The sequence below is a fragment of the Perna viridis genome, chromosome 3, assembly GCF_037379345.1.
Source record: "Perna viridis isolate PV_CMFRI_1.1 ecotype Kerala chromosome 3, ASM3737934v1, whole genome shotgun sequence".
Lineage (NCBI taxonomy): Eukaryota > Metazoa > Mollusca > Bivalvia > Mytilida > Mytilidae > Perna > Perna viridis.
In genome coordinates this window covers 8,651,705-8,670,736 of record NC_142447.1, presented here as the reverse complement: position 1 = coordinate 8,670,736, position 19,032 = coordinate 8,651,705, and the positions used below count along the sequence as shown (strand labels likewise).

Below are 19,032 nucleotides of genomic sequence, written 5' to 3'. Positions count from 1 at the left end.
GAGCCATGAATACATACGAGTCATGCACTGGCACCTTTCTGACATCATAATGAGTTCAAACAATTCATTGAAATAAAAAAAAAAATGGGAGGTCAAATGTTCTACATGGAGAATCTTGATTAGACCCTTGGTGAAACCAGGTCTGTTGTGTCTAACCTTTGACTTTGCATGTCTAAAATTTTGCGGATGTTTTGAGCACATCGAAAATATGTACTTAGTCTATATAAAAAAAAAACTAGATTTAGTGTTCAATTCTCGTGCAAGCAAATTACAGTGCCATGATACACAGAATAAAAACTATCCTGTATCTTTATCTACCCAATAAACACATAGCATTTAACTTTGTTCATTGATTTATTTAATTTGTGCTGTTATCAATTGTCTCGTTAAAAGATCTTTTTCCCTGATGTGCACATTGACACTGTCCCCACTGGTGGTAACTTGGTGTTCTACCATCCTGGCTGTGTCCAGAATCACAGTTTGTTACCTCCCATGTTACTTCTGGGTTATTCCAACCCATACCACTGATTTGTCCGTGACCATTCTCCAAGTCAAAATGGACCTCGTATCCATATCTGTTTTGGCCGCCGTATTGTGATGCCTGGTTACACCAGTCTTGGTTTGGGTATATGTTTGGACAGAGGTTGGTTATCATGAAAACCTTTGAATGTCCCTCTGGGGTAGGACCGCCTTGGCCTGGAACGTATCCTCCTTTAAAGATAAAATTACATGTATCACTGTCAGGGGCAGATCCAGGGGTAGCATTGCCGGAGGCACAACTTTGCAGAAAATCAATGCTATATTAGTAGTAATTCAATAGAAAGATACCTCAATATCCTTCATAGATGTAACCACCAATTTATCTTTCCTGTGATCCTAAAAATAATAACAGCACGTACTTGAGGTTCCATTGATTGATTGTTGGGGTTTAATGTCCAAGCAGCAATATTTCAGTTATATTCAGACGATGAAGATGAGATAGATGATAAAATGAACATGAAACGATAATGAAATAAAAAAAAGGGGGTGGGACACAAGGGTAATAAGGTCGACAAATTTTAATTGCCATTAGAAAAAAGGGAGGGATAGTTAGGTCGGGCAATTTAGCCTCCTGTGGCGGAGCGCAAAGGTTCCTACTCCTATCGAATACCACAGCAGTGTTCTTTAACGTGCGAGGAACGTGACATCTTTCCCAACACGGTGCACCACTATAGTTTGCGGTCAGGTTTTCCGTATTATAGCCTGACAACCCCAGCATGTAACACGCCAGGGGTACCCCGTTTCACCACCTGGGGCACACAACCCAGTTGCTCTGTAGGCAGAGCGCCTAGCCCCCGGCTAGGTTTCTGAGCACTATTTAGTCGCCTTTTACAAGCTTGGCGCTGCTGCTGGCCTATTCTTTTGACACCCGGACCTGCACGGACTGGAAGTATACTTGAAATGATCGGTTAGCATTCAACATTACCCAGTTTCCGATTCAGGCAAAGGGGCTCTTTACAAGACAATATAGGTCATATACATTAGCAGGGCCCCGATATCTATAAATATTCATTGCCAGTTGTTTAACCTGGTTCCCTGATCAACATCAAATGCGACCGAAAGATCGCTAAAATGTACCTCTTTTTAAGAAAATATCATACACATGCCTGTGTGTTTTTTGCTTGTATGAGAACGGGAAGTTTACATTAAAAGATGAAATGATCGGTTAGCATTGAACATTACCAAGTTTCTGATTCAGACACAGTGACTAGTTACAATTGACTATGTAGGTCATACACATTATCAGGGCCCCGATATCAATATATAGCATTGCCAGTTGTTTAATCTTGTTTCTTGTAACCAGTTGTTTTGAGTGAAAACATTCGGACCATCACGGTTATGAAAGAGTAATCATACCAAGGGGACCAAGATTTTAGCGGAAGTCACCTGGTTGTAGAGCATATCGCATTCATGCCATTTCGGATGTAAAAAGTAAGCCAAAATCAGTGGCAAAGAACATTTAGCTATTATCGACTTTGAAGACTTCAGTCTTTGATTTTTACTTTGCATCCCCATTTTATTTGTCTTTTTTTCAAGCACGAAATACTTGATACAGTTACTTAGTAAAACTTATTCAGTTGGCACAGGAGACGACGGTGTGTTGTTCCAGTCCAATCTCTATTATAAAGAAAATCAATTTCATGAACAAAGCTTATATGGAGATAATGATGGGGCATGGTCTCCTCACGAGATAGTTCACTGATGAAAGATTAATCAAGGGAACCAAGATTCTAGAATGCGAATGTGTAGATTCTTCGGGGCAGACCCGGATATACCCACTTAAATTGGTTTTTTTTTTTAATGTCTGCGTGGAATCTTGTGTTTTCATAAATCTTAGCCCCTATATGTTCTTGACACTCCTCGATCGGCCTTTAATTCGATTTACACCCCCAACCTGAAATCCTGGATCCGCCCCTCGGAAGAGACAATCTCATATGTGTACAACTGAATCCGACACTTACCCGTCGTTGTTAATTTTATGCACTGTCCGCAATGTTGTCCACACCAACTTTTATCGTTGCCATCAAAGTATTTCTGGCTAGCTGCTACTACAAAACCAGCTGAATTCCAGTTGAATTGTGTATCTCCACCTGCTGGTCCACACCCACATGCACCCTTATGCTTGTCAACGTAGCGGGTCGTCGATGCACACCGTTTTCCATGATACATTGGAGGATGTCCAGTGCATTTCTGGTAAGCATGGACGTCGCATGCTGAAATTAAGCACACCAACTTTACAACCTAACACTATGCATGGTTTTCTAGTATTTCTCGTTTCGTCGTATAAAATCAACTATATGAGGTTTGAAATATTCACGACATGAATCGTGGCCAGCTTAGCGAGTCAAGTGATCAACACAGCGCATGAATCGTATATGTAGTGCAATGATGCGGTATAAGCAATTTCTTGTACACATTGTGTTTTAAAAAGGAAGCGTTGAATTTAGTTTAATGACTGTTATGCATTTTGCTTCGAGTTCTTGGCATAAAAGAGTGTTAATGTGCACGATATGCCTTATACTCCCACACTTACCTTCAGAAAAGATACATGAATGTTATAATTCTCGCTTATAAAACTGATTGTTAATATGGCAAGCGGTTTTTACATACCTACTATCAAGACGGCCAAGCAAACAAAAACATTCATTTTGGTGTTCTTTAATTTGGTTCCAATATTGAAAAACTCTTTTGCACTACTTATATATCATAAAATGCTGATATCTGGGACGCTCTTATCGTGGGAATGTCGACAGGTTTCATGTATGCATTCTTTTATAGGCGGTTAAATTAGACCACCTTGAATGAGAAATTTCTTTTTCATTTTTTGTTTCTTTGTTTTGTCGGTTGACACATTGATCGCCCTACCAGTAGAACAACCGGAAGTACATGTGTTTATGAAATAAACTGATATGAGTTACGTGATAGAGAATTAAGCATTCCCAAAACAGAAAGTCAAGGAATAAAGACCAAATAAGGGAAATATAATAGAAACAACCAACGATAGAATGAAACCGGTGTGCAGTTTATATGGACAGAATGAGACGTCATGAAAATAATACCCTAATTGTGATTTGTTAGTGACTAGATACCATCTATGAAACTAGAGAAAGGTACTGATATCGTTTTCATTCTGTTTTGAACAAAATATTATAAATTCTTACGCCTTAAAGTATAGCAATACATAGGTACCCAATAAAGCGCACAATCAGTTCCTAAACAATACTTAAAGGTTTTATCATGGACACGTTTTGTTGTAGATGGTGTTTTCTCCCTATAACGTGTCCTGTTTTTTGTTCTACTTAGATACTAGACCACGTCGTTACTTTTTCACCTTAAGACATTTGTTTGATCTCTCAAGAAGGTGTCAAGTGTTCTTCCTTGACCAAGTCATGAATCCGAGTGTAGGCATTCCCTCCATTTTTATTGGAGATGATGTCATTATCCTCACACAAGTACACCTAAAAAATAAAACGAAAAAGAAATGGTTTTATCGAAGTTAATGCCATTCTGCATTTTGAGTTTCGTTTTTCTAAAAAAAAAAAGAAACAAAAACAATTTCTTTTCAAAATTAAAATAAGTATAATTGTTGAATTGGTGATTCTGAAATAGTATTCAAAGCTAACATAGAAAAAGAACAGGGTAGATGAAATGGAAACGATGACGAAATAGCAACAAAAACACAGAAAACTAGAATTTGCAGATTAAAACTAGGGATCGAGCTCGGTCTTATGTCGTGGCAACACTTGTGGTTTTTGAATAGATGTTTAAAATGTTAAACAAACAAGACAATGCCATAAAGGCAACAGTTCACACATTATCACAAATCGAAAATAGACAAGTCCTTAAAGGTCGTATACACTTTTTTATTTTATCACTGATTTGTACCTATTATGGTGGGCAATAGAACGGAATGTCAGCTACTAAAATTACAAAAAGATCGCAATAGAACGGAATGTCGGGTACTAAAATTACAAACAGATTGCATCGGTATTATTGGAGAGGAGGACGTCGCTACAAAGATTCAGAGTTACGTAACAAACTATACAACAAACGCAATGACTTTTCATTCCGTGTTGCCACATATAAAAGGAAAGTTGACAACACGGAATGTTTGTTTGTTTGTTTATTGGGACGTTAAACCCCAACAAACAAACAAACAAACATTCCGTGTTGTCAACGTTCCTTTTATCTGTGGCAACATCCCTTCAGTACCTGCGTATGGAGTTCTCATATAACAACTCATACGTTATGCCAGAGCTACGCAGACTTTTTTGTACCACGCTACACTTCTTACAATTAGGCCTGAAACCGGGTTGTGTTGCTACAAGATCGAAGTCATCACTACAAAAGTTTTATTGTCGTCATCATGAACTCGTGGATCGTTACGGTGTATCCACCTGGTCCATGAGAACTGATCAACATGTCATAGTTTCTCTATCGTCTACCCTTGACTTGACTATTATTAGCAAATCGGCGGATGTTTCTAGAAAAGCAGAGGAAGCTTGCCCTACCGGTGCACCTGGTCCATGCTCCCAGTTTTTAGTTGAATCCGAGTTGCTCATTTTCTTTTGTTACTTTGTACATGTATGTATTATTTTGGTTATTTTATGTTCTTTATTGTGTGTGTCTGTTTTCCATGTCTTGTCTTTGTTCCCGGATTACATTATTTTGATTTTCCGCAAAAATCTTGATTCTCTTGATTACTCTTTCTTTGTGATATGACCATAAACCTGTAATAACTGTGCTAAAAATAATGTGATTTTCTTATTGGTTGAATCTCATACTTTGAAGACGTTTGATGAATTAATATTAATTATTTATAATTTTCGTGGTGTTGAATTTCCCCGGGGTCTTTACCACACAGGTAGATCCAAAATGAAAGTCGCCCCTAGCAACGAGACGCCAAATCAGCTGTTTCAAAATCGATCCCATAATTCCCGAGATCTTTGTTTTGTATGATCGTGTTACGAGTGAACAACCCCGTACATGACGAATACCTCTGAATCAACGATGAAGTGAGAGAATTTGTAATTAAGAACTTGTTTGAAACATGGCCAGTGCGTCTAGTTCTTCGAAAGGGGAATTTCATGTCGGAGGAAAATACCGTTTGGTCAGAAAAATTGGAAGTGGGTCATTCGGAGACATTTACCTTGCTATAAATATATCAAATGGAGAGGTACGTATGTTGTTTCTTTGTTCGATGAAGAGACATATTTGTTTCTTTGAATGAAACGAAACTTTATTTTTCATTAATTTTATAATTTTAGGAAGTAGCTGTGAAACTGGAATCACAAAAGGCTCGACACCCTCAGTTAATTTATGAAAGCAAATTGTATAAAATTCTACAGGGCGGAGTTGGTATTCCACACATAAGGTGAGTGCCCCATCGTTATTACATCATTGATATGTTACACACATTACTGAGTGGTCCTTAAAATAATCATTAGTAAAATCGATCAGCTGATATCACAACTATAGATGTCATCAGCTTCCAATAATACATAATGTAATCTATGATTAATTACATTGTCATAAAATATATAAATTGTACAGCTGTAGTCACAATGTTCCCATGCTGTCATCAAGAATGACATAGTGATAACATGTTGAAAAAATATATGTATCTCAGCAGATAATAAAATAATTGGAAATACCTGTGTGTACATAGTGGTTTTATTGAACAAATATTTCTAATTTCCTGTTTGAACAATTTCTTTTGAAGGGACACATTTTTTGTGTGGTGTGAACAATAAATTTTTGGTCATGTAAATATTAAGACATGTAGGTTAAAATGCTTCCTCATTCTACAAATGTATAAGGACTGAATATTTATCTCATGTTTGTTTACAATCATTGCATTATCACATGTATTTATATGTGCCTCTATTAATTCCTATACATACATTGTAACTGATATAATTACTACATGTATTTTATGTATGTACACTGGAATACCCCTATATATGTGTGCTTTTGTACAAGGTACACACATTTTTGTACATATTGCAAAAAAAGAGTATTTTTATTATTATACTCTAAGGGTCAGCACCTCCGAAAAATATACATGTAGATTCAATGTGTAACTGTAGTGACCTAATTACATGTAATATAACAACAATGGTTATGATGAATATGTCAAAGATACAACAACCCCACCAGGATAAAAAATGTCAGCTCAGGGCCACCAATGGGTCTGCCCTCAAAACAACTTTATACTCCAGTGCAGTGAAATAGCTGCCCCCATATACTCCATCAACATAAAAATTAACTGACAGTGAATACAAAGGCCAGAAATAGGTGCAAAAAAATGTGGCAGGGTTGAAATACTTTGGCATGATCACAACCCTCCCCTTTTTAATCAGGCCACTGTGGAAAAAAACATTACACAACTAAACATGTTAAGTAGTGTCCATAATATACATGCAGTTAAACTTATCTTTAGTGAACCTCTTAGGAAGGTCAACAGCCCCATGCAGGTCCGGGTGTCAAAAGAATAGGCCTGCAGCAGCACTAAGCTTGTCGTAAAAGGCGACTAAATAGTGCTCAGAAACCTAGCCAGAGGCTAGGGCGCTCTGCCCACAGAGCTACTGGGATGTGTTCCCCATGTGGTGGAATGGGGTACCCCTGGCGTGTTACATGCTGGGGTTGTCAGGCTATAATACGGAAAACCTGACCACAAACCATAGTGATGCACCGTGTTGGGAAAGATGCCACATTCCTCGCATGTTAAAGAACCCTACTGTGATATTCTCCCGGAGTAGGAACCATAGGGCTCCGCCACAGGAGGCTAAATTGCCCGACCCTACCCACCTCTCCCTATTTCCAATGGCAATCAAAATTTGTCGACCCCATTGTCCTTGTGTCCCATCCCTTTTTCATTTCACAATCATTTCATGTTCATTTTATCATCAATTTCATGTTCATCATCTGAATATAGCTGAAATATTGCTGCTTGGACGTTAAACCCCAACAAACAAACAGGAAGGTCAACATCATGGCCACATTAGACAGAGGGTCTTTATATACAGATTAATTTTTACATCAAAAGCACTACACAGGGATATTTTAATCATAGTCTTTTTATGACAAGTTGTTGTTGAATACAGGTGGTTGCTAAGACTGGTTTCACTGTATATACATTTAGTTTACTTTGAAAGTACAAGTATAATTGTTTTTGAGGTAATCACATAGTTGAGGTGGATCAATAGGGGGCCTGGGTCCCCGTAATGCTTGAAAAGTTAGTCTGATTATATGATAGAAACCTGGAAATCACTAGAGAGGCCTTTTAGGCCAATTGGTGCCCCCTCACTTTTATAAAAGTCTACACAGGCGAATGTGCCACACATGAGAATCATATGGTATGCATCATATGATTATCATATAAATCAAGCACCATATTATAATCATATGTTTCGGTTTACATATGGTAATTGCATGATTATCATATGATAATCATATGTTTTTCACAATTTCACAAGCCAAAATTAACTTATGACTATCATATGAATAGAGCACTATATGGTTATCATATGAATAGAGCACCATATGATTATCATATGTGGCACATTCGGCTGTGTAGAGCTACCACTATTTCTTTCACTTGATTTGGTTAAACCATAAAAATTGATCACATGTACATGTAAGATGTTCTAGACTAATTATGAAGAGAATTAATTGCCTTACCAAATAAATATACTTCATTTTCAAGAATGATTTTTTTTTTCAGATGGTGGGGCCAGGAGAGGGAATACAATGTCCTAGTGATGGACTTGTTGGGACCAAGTATTGAGGATTTGTTTAACTTCTGCTCAAGAAAGTTTACAATGAAAACAGTATTAATGTTGGCAGATCAGGTAGGTATTTTGCAATATTTGTAGGTTAGGAAGCAACAATCTTATTTTTGTTAAGGGATTAAGATCTGATTTTGTTACAGTGGGACCAGAATTCTTTTGGAAGAAAATCTTAGACAAGCAGGGTTCAAATTTGTGTCCATCTGACTTCTTAGACCCTGAATGTCTGACATAGGTCTTTAGAAATCTCATTTACCTAATTCCTTCAACCATTTACGAAGACACTGAATTGAGGGCTATTGGGTGTTTGCAAGGGGACCATTGTTTTGAAACTGAATAAGTTCAGGACCTTCTTGAAATTGAATTTGAACCCCTGAACAGCAATTGATCATGCATGCATTACTTAAGACTTGACGAAAAAAAAGGATGATAAAACCTATCCTTGCCCCAACCCATAAAAAATGAAGTGGTTGTCCCCTCCGTAGGAACATAAAGATACATTTAAACACATGGTAAAATAGAGATGCAGCATAAAGCACATTAGACATTACTTCCAGCAGTACGACAATAAAAGAAGCATGAATTTGTTTTAAATGAGAAGCATTCATCTATTGGATATATATAGTAAACAAAATACCAAAACAAAAATTATACTTATCTTATAATTACATATATCAGAATATTATATTGAGTTCTACAAACTATATTATTTTACCTACTGTAAGTATAGACTTCTTTGTGATTCCCTGAGGCAAACTTTTTGCACTGTTGTAAACTTTATGGTAGGACATTGGTGTAAGCTATGTATATTGATTAAAAAACTTCAAATTCTTGAGACAAAGAAAAGCCTTCTATATACATGTAATAGATTCTACGTTTGAATTGAGATGAATATCCAAATTCTACATCAGGGTTCATTTCATTTGATAGTACTGAATGTTTTTCTTATATGTTTGCATTCATTTTATAGATGATCAACAGAATCGAATATGTTCACAACAAGAACTTCATCCATCGAGATATCAAGCCAGACAATTTTCTGATGGGCATTGGGCGCCACTGCAATAAGGTTTGATATTTTCATTTTTCAAATTATTGATTATACCTATATTTATCTGATTAAACATTGATATTTTAGGTTTTGTAATAAGTGATAGTTGAATATTGCAAAGTATTAAGTCAAATTATTCAATTTTACATCATAACAAAGAGCCTTTTTGAGTTGATAATTTGCAATATTCAAATTTCATGAGATATAAAACCTTTATCTCTATGATTCCATAGGAATATTTGGCCACTTTACATTCAGCATTTGCCATGGCAAAAAGTATAGCAATCACCTATCTGTAACGTCACCAGCTGGAGAACATCATAAAGAATACTTGGCTCAAGAAGTAAATAAAACAACCAAATTGTAGAGAATTCTTATATTAATACTGCCAGGGTTTAAATGCAGGTGGTATATAATGATCATGGTATACATTTGCACCATTGTTCAAGTTTTCTTATCACAGCCACTTGATATTTTGAGGGAAGCTTTATATAGGTATGCCATATATTACGATTTATTGTCATACTATACCAACTGTATCTTCCTGTTTGACCAACTTGTTAATTTTTGGATTAGTTTTTCTTTTTTGAAATCATTTCATAAATTTGAGTTACATTTACTTTTACAATATATTATATTAATATTTAAATGAAATTATTGGTTTAACATGCTTATTTTGAAATTTTCACATGTTAAGTAATTTATAGCATTGTGTTGTATGGGAATTCAATGTAGCACTTATATTGCAGTTACTGAAATCATATTCAATTTCACAGGTTCGTGAAAATGAAAAAAAAATTAAAGGTATCAGTTTTCATGGCTTCGAAAATTACTAAGTTAATGTATCATTGTGTAAAAAATCAATTTTGCTGGGACTTCCCTGCTTATTTGACCATTGCAAAAAAGCAAAAATATGATATGTCACAAATGCTTATAGTTTAATAATAAAGTAAAACCCAGATTGTTTGTTTTGTTTTTTTCAGGTTTTCTTAGTAGATTATGGTCTAGCCAAAAAATACAGAGACAGTAGAACAAGACAACACATTCCATATCGAGAAGACAAAAATCTGACTGGTACAGCTAGGTATGCCAGTATCAATGCCCACTTGGGAATAGAACAAAGTAGAAGAGATGATATGGAGTCACTTGGATATGTCCTGATGTACTTCAACAGAGGGTCTCTACCATGGCAGGGCCTTAAGGTAATTTGTTATAACCTTTGACCTTTGCAAGACCTAATGGTAATTTGTTTTAAACTTTGACCAAGAAACGGCCTTTAATAGGTAATTTGTTTAAACTTTTGATTATTTCATTAAATACAGTACTTGATACTGTGAAGGTAAATAAAATTGTATGCAGAAACAATGTTAGTTTAATTGACATGTTTTGATTTTTTGGGTTTCATAAGATTGATACTGACATAAATGTTTGGTTATGGTTTTACTGAACCAAGAGGACCATGAAAAATATATAGTCTTTTTACAGTTACATGTATAAAAAAAAATAAACACACTTATCAAAATCTGGCGTGATATCAGGTAATAAATGTACTGTATATTTACTGTTATAGCTAAATGAGCTACATTGTATTTATTTAGAAGCATACATTGCTAAATGAAAAAAAATAGGTTGTTCTTTTTTGTCATCATCAATTGTAAAGAAACAAACCCTGTTTCAAAAGGTTCTTTAAATCTACATGTAATTAAGTAGCTGTCTTTGTGAGAATCATGCAAAATCTGAAAAATGTGATACACCCCAAAAAAGGCTACATATTTTTATTTTTGTAATTAGGTTGTTTTATGGGTCTATACTATGAAATGTGTAATTATTCATTCAATTCTGCCTGCTTTTAGGAGATAATCGACATTGAAAATATAATAGATTCTATTATATTTGTGCACCATTTACAGAGTTATCTCCCTTAATTTTGAAATCTACAGTGCATTCTATATAATTTTTATCTCATAAGAGCACGGGTTATATGAAAAACCATGTGTTTATTTCTGTTTACTATGACATTTCAAACAAAGTATCAAAAATAAAAATATGGAGGCTTTTTACCCATGAATCACATTTTGCACGATCCTTAGCTGGAATGCTACTTAAAAGGTCATAAAACAGGTAGAGGAGAATTTGAAAATGACATCATCTCCAGGATTGGGGTAATCATAATCGATTGTAATCCATTACAACATAGTTCGTAATCGAAAGTTATCTGTAATCAACATTGATTTCAATTACTTGTAATTGTAATTTAATCAATTACAGCTCAAAGGTCTGTAATCATCAATTAATTTTCAGTTACATTCGATTACAATTTGAAACATTGGGTTTTAAATGGAGTGCATTTGTGTAATTTTACAATTACATTGCATAAAAACAACTATTGTTTGTTAATTGTACTGATTGACTAGATGTCCATTTAAAAAAAATTAAATTTTAGTTTTTGAAAGATGAAGTAAAAAAAAATCTCTTACTTTATCAGAGGAAACATCAAAATGAACAATATGAATATGACAAAGAAACTGAAAATAACAATGAGCGAAATCTTGACCAGTTCATGCCAAAAAAAATAAATACGAAAAAAAAAATGAAAAAAAGAAAAAGGTTACTAATGGTGCACAACTGCACATAATAACTAGAACATTATCACCACTTCCTTTGTAGAGAATCCATACTTTAAAAGATTTATAAACATTCTTGATCCTTGATATGAAACACTCTCAGGGAAACAATTCTCAACTTAAAACTTAAGTAGAATATTTGAAGAAGTTGAGTTGAAATTGAAATACCTGAGATCCGTAGAATTATAAATCTAACACCTCTCTTGTGATGACACTTTTTGCAAAATGATAATGATAAAGTGCAACTCTGATGTTTAAATTTTGTCAATATGTGAATTACACTTCGATCTGGCATTTGAAATTGTGTAAATATTTTTCTCTATATAAATATTTTGAGCATTATATAATATTTGTTGCCTTCTGAGAAATGTAATTAAAAAAAAGTAATCAAAAGTAATTGCCAATTACATCTGTAAAATTAATCAAATGTAATGGATTACATTAAAAAAAAAAAAACAAACTAACATGTAATCGATTACTGTTGAAAGTAATTGTGCCCATCCCTGATCACCTCAAAATGTTTTGTTTAGAACAAAAATTCATGGAAAAGCATTTGAAAAGCTGACCCTTGCCACAAATCCAAACAAGATTTTCACAGACTTTTGCTTTATTCTGTAGACAAAATAAAAAAAAATGCTTACTTTAAAACTCTTAACTGCCTAATTTATTCTGGAATATGTCCTAAGAACAATTAGAATTTAGAGTCATGGATAATATTTTTGAAATGATTTATTTTAGGCAGCAACAAAGAAACAAAAATATGAAAAAATCAGTGAGAAGAAAATGTCAACCCCAGTTGAAGTGCTTTGTAAGGTAAGTTGACAAGGTTAACATGAATTAGGAATTTTCATTAATTCAGTTAAATCTGGTCAGAATTCAAGAATATTACCTGTATTTATATCTTTTTGACATTATTTGCATATTGAAACCTGTCTTAACAATATTTCTTGCAGATTGGAGGTCTTGTTTGTTTTTCTAAATTGAAAATATAAAAAAGGGAGAAATACAAGCTTTCTGAGCATGGTTCGTTTTGATAGGCTTCAAGTAGCAGTTTCAGAAGGGTTAATCACGCTCCTAAAATTTGAAAAAATAGTGTATTTTGCTTAAAATTTTTTTTTTTGCAAATTTAACCCAAACCAATTTCAGGTCATAATTTTGTGTTTCAGTGACCATATATAATGTGTTTTTACAGGGATTTCCAGCAGAATTTGCTATGTATTTAAATTACTGTCGTGGTTTGAGATTTGAAGAAGCACCTGATTATATGTATTTAAGACAGTTATTCAGAATATTGTTCCGAACATTGAATTATCAGTATGATTATGTGTTTGATTGGACGATGCTCAAACAGAAGGCAGCAGCGGCCAGCTCAGGATTAGCTACATCTCAAAATGCCACTGCAGGTTAGTTTATATAGACAGTTGTGCTAGTGGAGAAACCTTTGACTAAGAGAGAACAGTGTCCAGTATTTAGCTCAGCTCTCTGTAAATCCTTCAAAAATCAGTTTGTTCCTTTGTGATACCCTTCTAGAACTTTGGGAAAGTCACAGGTTTTATAGTTTAGTCTCATTTAGCAATTGTCAGTGTTTTGAAGAAAGCAATTAGCAGACTTGAGAATTCTGTTTAAATTTGCTGTAATTTAAAAACTCTGTACATGTAATCAGGGACACATTATACAAATATTGTATGTCCCTGATGTAATAGCAAAAGAAGTAATGAACATTTGTACTTCATTTTCAAGATTTTTTTAACTATCTATTTATAAAAAACAGCATCAGATTTAACTTTATGCCACTTAAAACAATTATTTTAGCATAATGATACATATTTAACGGCTGAATAGAATTAACTTGCATTCACCTTTTGAATTTCTAACTTTAAAATAGTAGTTTCATGTAATGATTTGTTTATACACATTTAGCTTGTATGTGTATACATATTTATATTGTTTTACCTCTGTCTTACTCTTAGGAAATGCCTTTTTTACCAAATCCTAGTCATTAACAAATATTAATGTAATTGATACATGTATGTTGAACTTACTATTTGCTTAGTAAATTTTAAACTAACAGTTGAGTATTAGTTATCTCCCTTTGAACATCCAAAGATGACATTAGGTGTACTCTGGTACCATAATTATAACCATTTTCTTTTATAGGGAGGTGAGCAGACAAGAGGACGCCCACTAATGAACAAATGTCTATTGCCAAAACTGTGTTGGCACAATTTTAGCTGTGCTACACTGCCACTCAGAGGACAACCAAAACATTTTATTACATCATAATCTAATTGATCTCTCAGAGGAGTTATCTCCACCTGAATAGTCAAAAGACAAGCTCCACCATGTTTGTATCAGTCATGTGTTCGTACATTATTTATTTATTTTCTTGCTTGTTTGTTAATTGTCAATCAGAACATAGGCTAAATACTTGTGTTTTTATGTTCAATTGTTTTATTTGTGTTCTGAGCATTTTATTTTTATTGTTGCATCATATTTTAATATTATAATACTTATATGATATGATAGTATTACATTTTGGTGCAAATACTATATGAAATAAAGATTTGAGATCTTTATGAGAAACCATTATTGAAGCTTATACAAATAACTATTTAGTGGATTGAATTTTATTTCTTGTGCACAAATTTGTAAGCACCTACATGTAACACATTGTATTCACAATATCTTGAAATATCTACATACACTAAATGCTTACTAACTAAGAGCAACCAGCTTTAACTTTCTTGGTGCTACCAATGAAACCAATAATGCATTTAAAATACATTGTCATGCATAAGATTATTATTTGTCATTTTCACAAGATCAGTGTTCTCTCATGAGGCTACATAGTGAAAAACCATAAAATCATTTTGAGTGAAGATGACAAATAATATTTGTATATATTGCTATTTTGCTTTTAATCTACAGATATGATTTTTTTTCCAATTAAAATCAGTTCATTTTTTGAAATCAGGATTTTAATGTTAGGTATTTTTTGTACAGTATATTTACTTCAGATTTGTTTTATTTTTTATTTTTGTTTGTTTGCTTAGTTAAATCATGCCAGGATGGATCTCTTTAATTAGCAATAATATCCATCTTTAATCTTATATGCTGATAAGGAATATTATCAGTCAGTAAGAACTAAGAAATGTCAATCTGGCTTAGACATGGCTTTTACCTGTAAATGAAGGGGATATCTTCGAACTGAAAATCATAATATTATAAAGATAGCAGTCTTTTATGGAAAGTTCCTTGTGAAATAAATTTCGATAATTCACACTGTGAAATAAAATGGTAATTTCACTTTCGGACGTTCTCCCGCCAAAACGTCACAACTTTGATATCAATCTGCCAATCACAGAATTTAAAATTCATATTAAAAATATCGATAAATTATAAAAACTATTTATATAATAAATAAAATAATCAATTGGTTATCGTGAATAACCAAAATATTATCACTCATGCCAAGAACACTTGAGGATTTAACTCGTGTGCGAAACAAGTTCCGTGCACTCATGGAATCTAGGCGTTCTTTGGCACTCGTGATAAAATTTGAGTTATTCACTCTTTCCAATTAATAATCCTATTTTGGATGATTTAGTTGACCATTAGAAGAACTTTTGATTGTTAATGTGGCTCTACCTTTACAATCATGATAATCATGTTTAACATGATTGAATAAAAAGCAAATGCATTTCAAAGGAGTATAATGTTCCATGATTGATAAATGATCTTGCTGTTATACAGCCTTGAATGCCAAAAACAGCATTTAAACAACAATCAATCAATCAATCTTTGAAGAGATTCTCTTACAGTAATGAATAATAAGATAATGAAAATACGTAAGACATTACATGGAGGTTTTTAAATAGCGCAATCCTCTGTCTCTCTAAATGGTTGTTTGTATAGCACTTAATTTAGTTACGAGATATTTTTTGGAAGAAATGTAGATTTTATAAATATAGATTATTTGTTGATAGTTAATTGTCACTTTGTGTTCAGTGAAGTTTAGATGTAATTATTCAAATATTTTCTGGGTTTGGATAACTTTTATTGTGAAATTTTTACAGTTTTGTGTGGAGCTGTTTTATATCATTGTCTACAAGAATATGTAACACTGAAGGATTTTAAATTTCAGAGACTTTTTACAACTTTTACATTGTCTAATACATTTTGTACATTTAATATTTCATGTTTTAACTTTCAGTAGGTACATGTAAAAAATATGTACCAGTACATGTATAGAGTGTTCTGACTGGAATATTAAGCATAAGGGCAAAAAATGGCTAGGACAACCCTAGGCTATTTTTTTTTTTTGGGGGGGGGAGTGGTGTATTTAGACTTAATTTTCTGAACTGAGGTAGTACTTACCCAATGTTAAGCTTTTTTTTTTTTAAAGTTTTTAACAGTTTTTATCATTCTTTTGCATCCAAGATGGGTTTGGGTTATCAAATTCCCTTGAACTCCTTGGCTGCAGTCCTGAGAACATTTTAGTGCATTACTTCAATTAGAGCACACTTATATCTTTTGGATTAAATGAGAATTCTGGTTAAGGTCAAGTTATATTTTAATCAGAATGGAAGATGGGGGTATGCCCTTTATATTTAGCTACAACTGTAGATGGAACATTGTGGTGACTACATACAAAGTACCTGTAGGGATATGGTTTATGTTAGAAATAGGGTGAATAGATGTTTAAAATGCTTTTAGAATGTACCTCTAGGAGTAGTTTGCTGTTGTAGAGCTTTTCTTACTGGGAGGATATTTTCAAAGTAAATTACATTTGTTTTAAAAATTGGAATATAGTAAATTTTCCTATGATTCAATGCTTTGGTGTTTTAGTACTTTAGTTTTGCCTTCATGTTTCGATATATATGTATGATTTCGTCCTATAGTTTAAGATACCCCAAGAAGGTTAAAACTATGACATGGCTGTATATAGTACTAAGTCCAACCATGTATTTGTCAAGTTATTGTATAGTTACTGTCTTTCCAGCATACACCCTACCCTTTAGTGTATTGTCTCAGTCTAATACTTATATTCTCACTAATTTAGAGTTTCGAAAAATTTTGAACTGCAGTATTTGTATGGTCAGTACCTATTTCATCAACCTTTTGTAACCAGCTGTTATGATTTGCTTTATTTCCCTATGCTCTAATACATGTCTGCTAAAATTTTACCAGAATAGAGTTCTTTTGATTGGTTGACCTTGTATAAATATTTGAATATTGATATTCAGTATGACCCAGTCCTTTAGCATACAGATCAGGCGAAAATAAAATAATGTCTTTCCTGCTACCCTACCTACCCTAGTTTTTTTGTGCCTACTTTAAACATTTTATGGCCGTTTTGGCTCAAGCACTGTTCAAGTCTAGAATGTTTCCCTGTTGACTCAATGTAAAATGTTTCTGAAAAATGAAATAATTTGCCTACCTACCTACCCACCCTATTTTTTTCTCAATGGTAGCAGAAAACAAGACTTATTTTTTTTTTTGCCTAAGATGCTAGGAAGCATAGAGTAGTATGGCATACCATAACAACTGCTTTATCATGAGTTTAATAATATTTTTTTCATGAAACATACTGCATGAAGGTTCATCCATATTGTGTTTGTAAATTCATGTTTTTTGTTACTTTGTTTATTATTTCTCCACTTTCCCTGAAGTCTTTCATGTCTTTCTTTACCATGACATTTTTTCCATTATAAAAGTTCAGATCAAATCAAAAGAGTGAACCAGTTTCTATGAATACCATGCCTTTTTAGCCATCATCTCATGACACACATCAATAAATTTTTACAAGTTTTTTTCTCATGGTTTTTCCACATTGTTTTTAAGGCATTTATGTTTGTTTTGAGCTGTATCAGTTATTTAGATCTTTGATTTCTACATCAAGAAAACTGTAGTTTTCTTACTTAATGCCTGACTTGAGGTTGAAATTGACTAAAATGTTCAGTACCAAGTCTTAGTAAGATGAAAATTTTGTTGCTTTTATTCTGTTTTTTATTTTTTTTTTATGAATAGAACTATTGAATGTTTTTAGTGAAGATCTTTAGAAGTAAAATGATAAATATTATTTATGAAAGTAGATAACTTTCCAAGCTGGCTTTTGAAAACATGTTTTCCTCATGGTCAAGTCATGATTTTATCATAGACAAACTGCAGGGAAGCTCCAAACATCGACATTGTGTAGTGTGTGTTCACGACGAAACCCAGTTGCTATATTTTTGGTTTTGTTCATGTGTAGTATGTGCAGTACAAATCTGATATTTTATGAGTATTTTATTGTGAACACAACCACGAGGGGAACAAGATTTTACCAGTGTATTACCAGATTATTGTATATCAAGTTTTGTTTGCCAATTTGATGAACTTGACGTTCAAGAATAAAATGTTTTTAAAAGACATGTTTTTAGCTTTTTGTATTTTGATGTATTCATTGACAACCAGTAAAGGCCCACTTTTTTTGTATTTGTTTTTTGTTTTACAATTTTTGATGTATTGGTGACCACCAGTAACTGCACTAAATTTAAATTCACCTCTTAAAATGAACATAATAAATTAATCAATTTCCAAATTTCTGACTAAAATATCAATCTTAGCCATTTTGAGAAAAAATCCCTCTTCATACATACATGTTTATTTTACTTTTAAAAATGCAGGTTTTAACTACTGCCAATGGTGGATACCCAGTAACCATATTGTCAAAATATATAAAAAGGTGATAATCAGGAAACTACATCCCATAATATGTCATATCTTTATAAAACCAAGTGGCTGTGATATGTAAAAGCAGAGAAAACTTTTAATGACTGAACACCATGATCACTATATACTTCAACAAAGGTTGTGGGGATGTATGGATTAATGGTAAGGTTCAATACCTAAGCTACACATACTTCCTGGTGAATCAAGAGAAGACTATCATACCTGGAACTTGTTATGTTGTACAATTTCTATATCCCATGTAACCCGTAGGTTTAAACCAATCACTGGAAGAAAAACAAGGAAATAAAATACA

At 33.4% G+C, this 19,032-nt stretch overlaps 2 protein-coding genes across 2 annotated transcripts; one reads left to right on the top strand and one right to left on the bottom strand.

Moving 5' to 3' along the window:
- Positions 1 to 335: 335 nt before the first annotated feature.
- LOC148620904 (endoglucanase-like) lies at positions 336 to 3,310 on the bottom strand. Its single transcript, XM_088574777.1, has 3 exons — positions 3,151 to 3,310; positions 2,502 to 2,753; positions 336 to 711 (listed from the first exon to the last, which is right to left on the bottom strand). Exons 1-3 carry the CDS (start codon positions 3,185 to 3,187, stop codon positions 359 to 361), a joined length of 642 nt encoding a protein of 213 aa, XP_088430903.1. The 5' UTR covers positions 3,188 to 3,310; the 3' UTR covers positions 336 to 358.
- Positions 3,311 to 5,464: 2,154 nt separating this feature from the next.
- Positions 5,465 to 18,416, top strand: LOC148620903 (casein kinase I). The gene is made up of 8 exons (XM_088574776.1): positions 5,465 to 5,716; positions 5,808 to 5,914; positions 8,267 to 8,393; positions 9,301 to 9,399; positions 10,365 to 10,583; positions 12,744 to 12,818; positions 13,198 to 13,408; positions 14,163 to 18,416. The coding sequence occupies exons 1-8, from the start codon at positions 5,591 to 5,593 to the stop codon at positions 14,168 to 14,170; spliced, it is 972 nt and encodes a 323-aa protein (XP_088430902.1). The 5' UTR covers positions 5,465 to 5,590; the 3' UTR covers positions 14,171 to 18,416.
- The last annotated feature ends 616 nt before the right edge of the window (positions 18,417 to 19,032 follow it).

What these genes read in the sequence shown, in the direction of transcription:
- LOC148620904 (XM_088574777.1), bottom strand. Translation starts at nt 3,187, where the DNA reads ATGAATGTTTTTGTTTGCTTGGCCGTCTTGATAGTAG. An exon ending in CTTGGCCGTCTTGATAGTAG is followed by an intron (nt 2,754 to 3,150) that starts GTATGTAAAAAC and finishes GCTTAATTTCAG; the next exon opens with CATGCGACGTCCATGCTTAC. An exon ending in CATAAAATTAACAACGACGG is followed by an intron (nt 712 to 2,501) that starts GTAAGTGTCGGA and finishes TTATCTTTAAAG; the next exon opens with GAGGATACGTTCCAGGCCAA.
- LOC148620903 (XM_088574776.1), top strand. Translation starts at nt 5,591, where the DNA reads ATGGCCAGTGCGTCTAGTTCTTCGAAAGGGGAATTTCATGTCGGAGGA. An exon ending in GTTGGTATTCCACACATAAG is followed by an intron (nt 5,915 to 8,266) that starts GTGAGTGCCCCA and finishes TTTTTTTTTCAG; the next exon opens with ATGGTGGGGCCAGGAGAGGG. An exon ending in CAGTTGAAGTGCTTTGTAAG is followed by an intron (nt 12,819 to 13,197) that starts GTAAGTTGACAA and finishes GTGTTTTTACAG; the next exon opens with GGATTTCCAGCAGAATTTGC.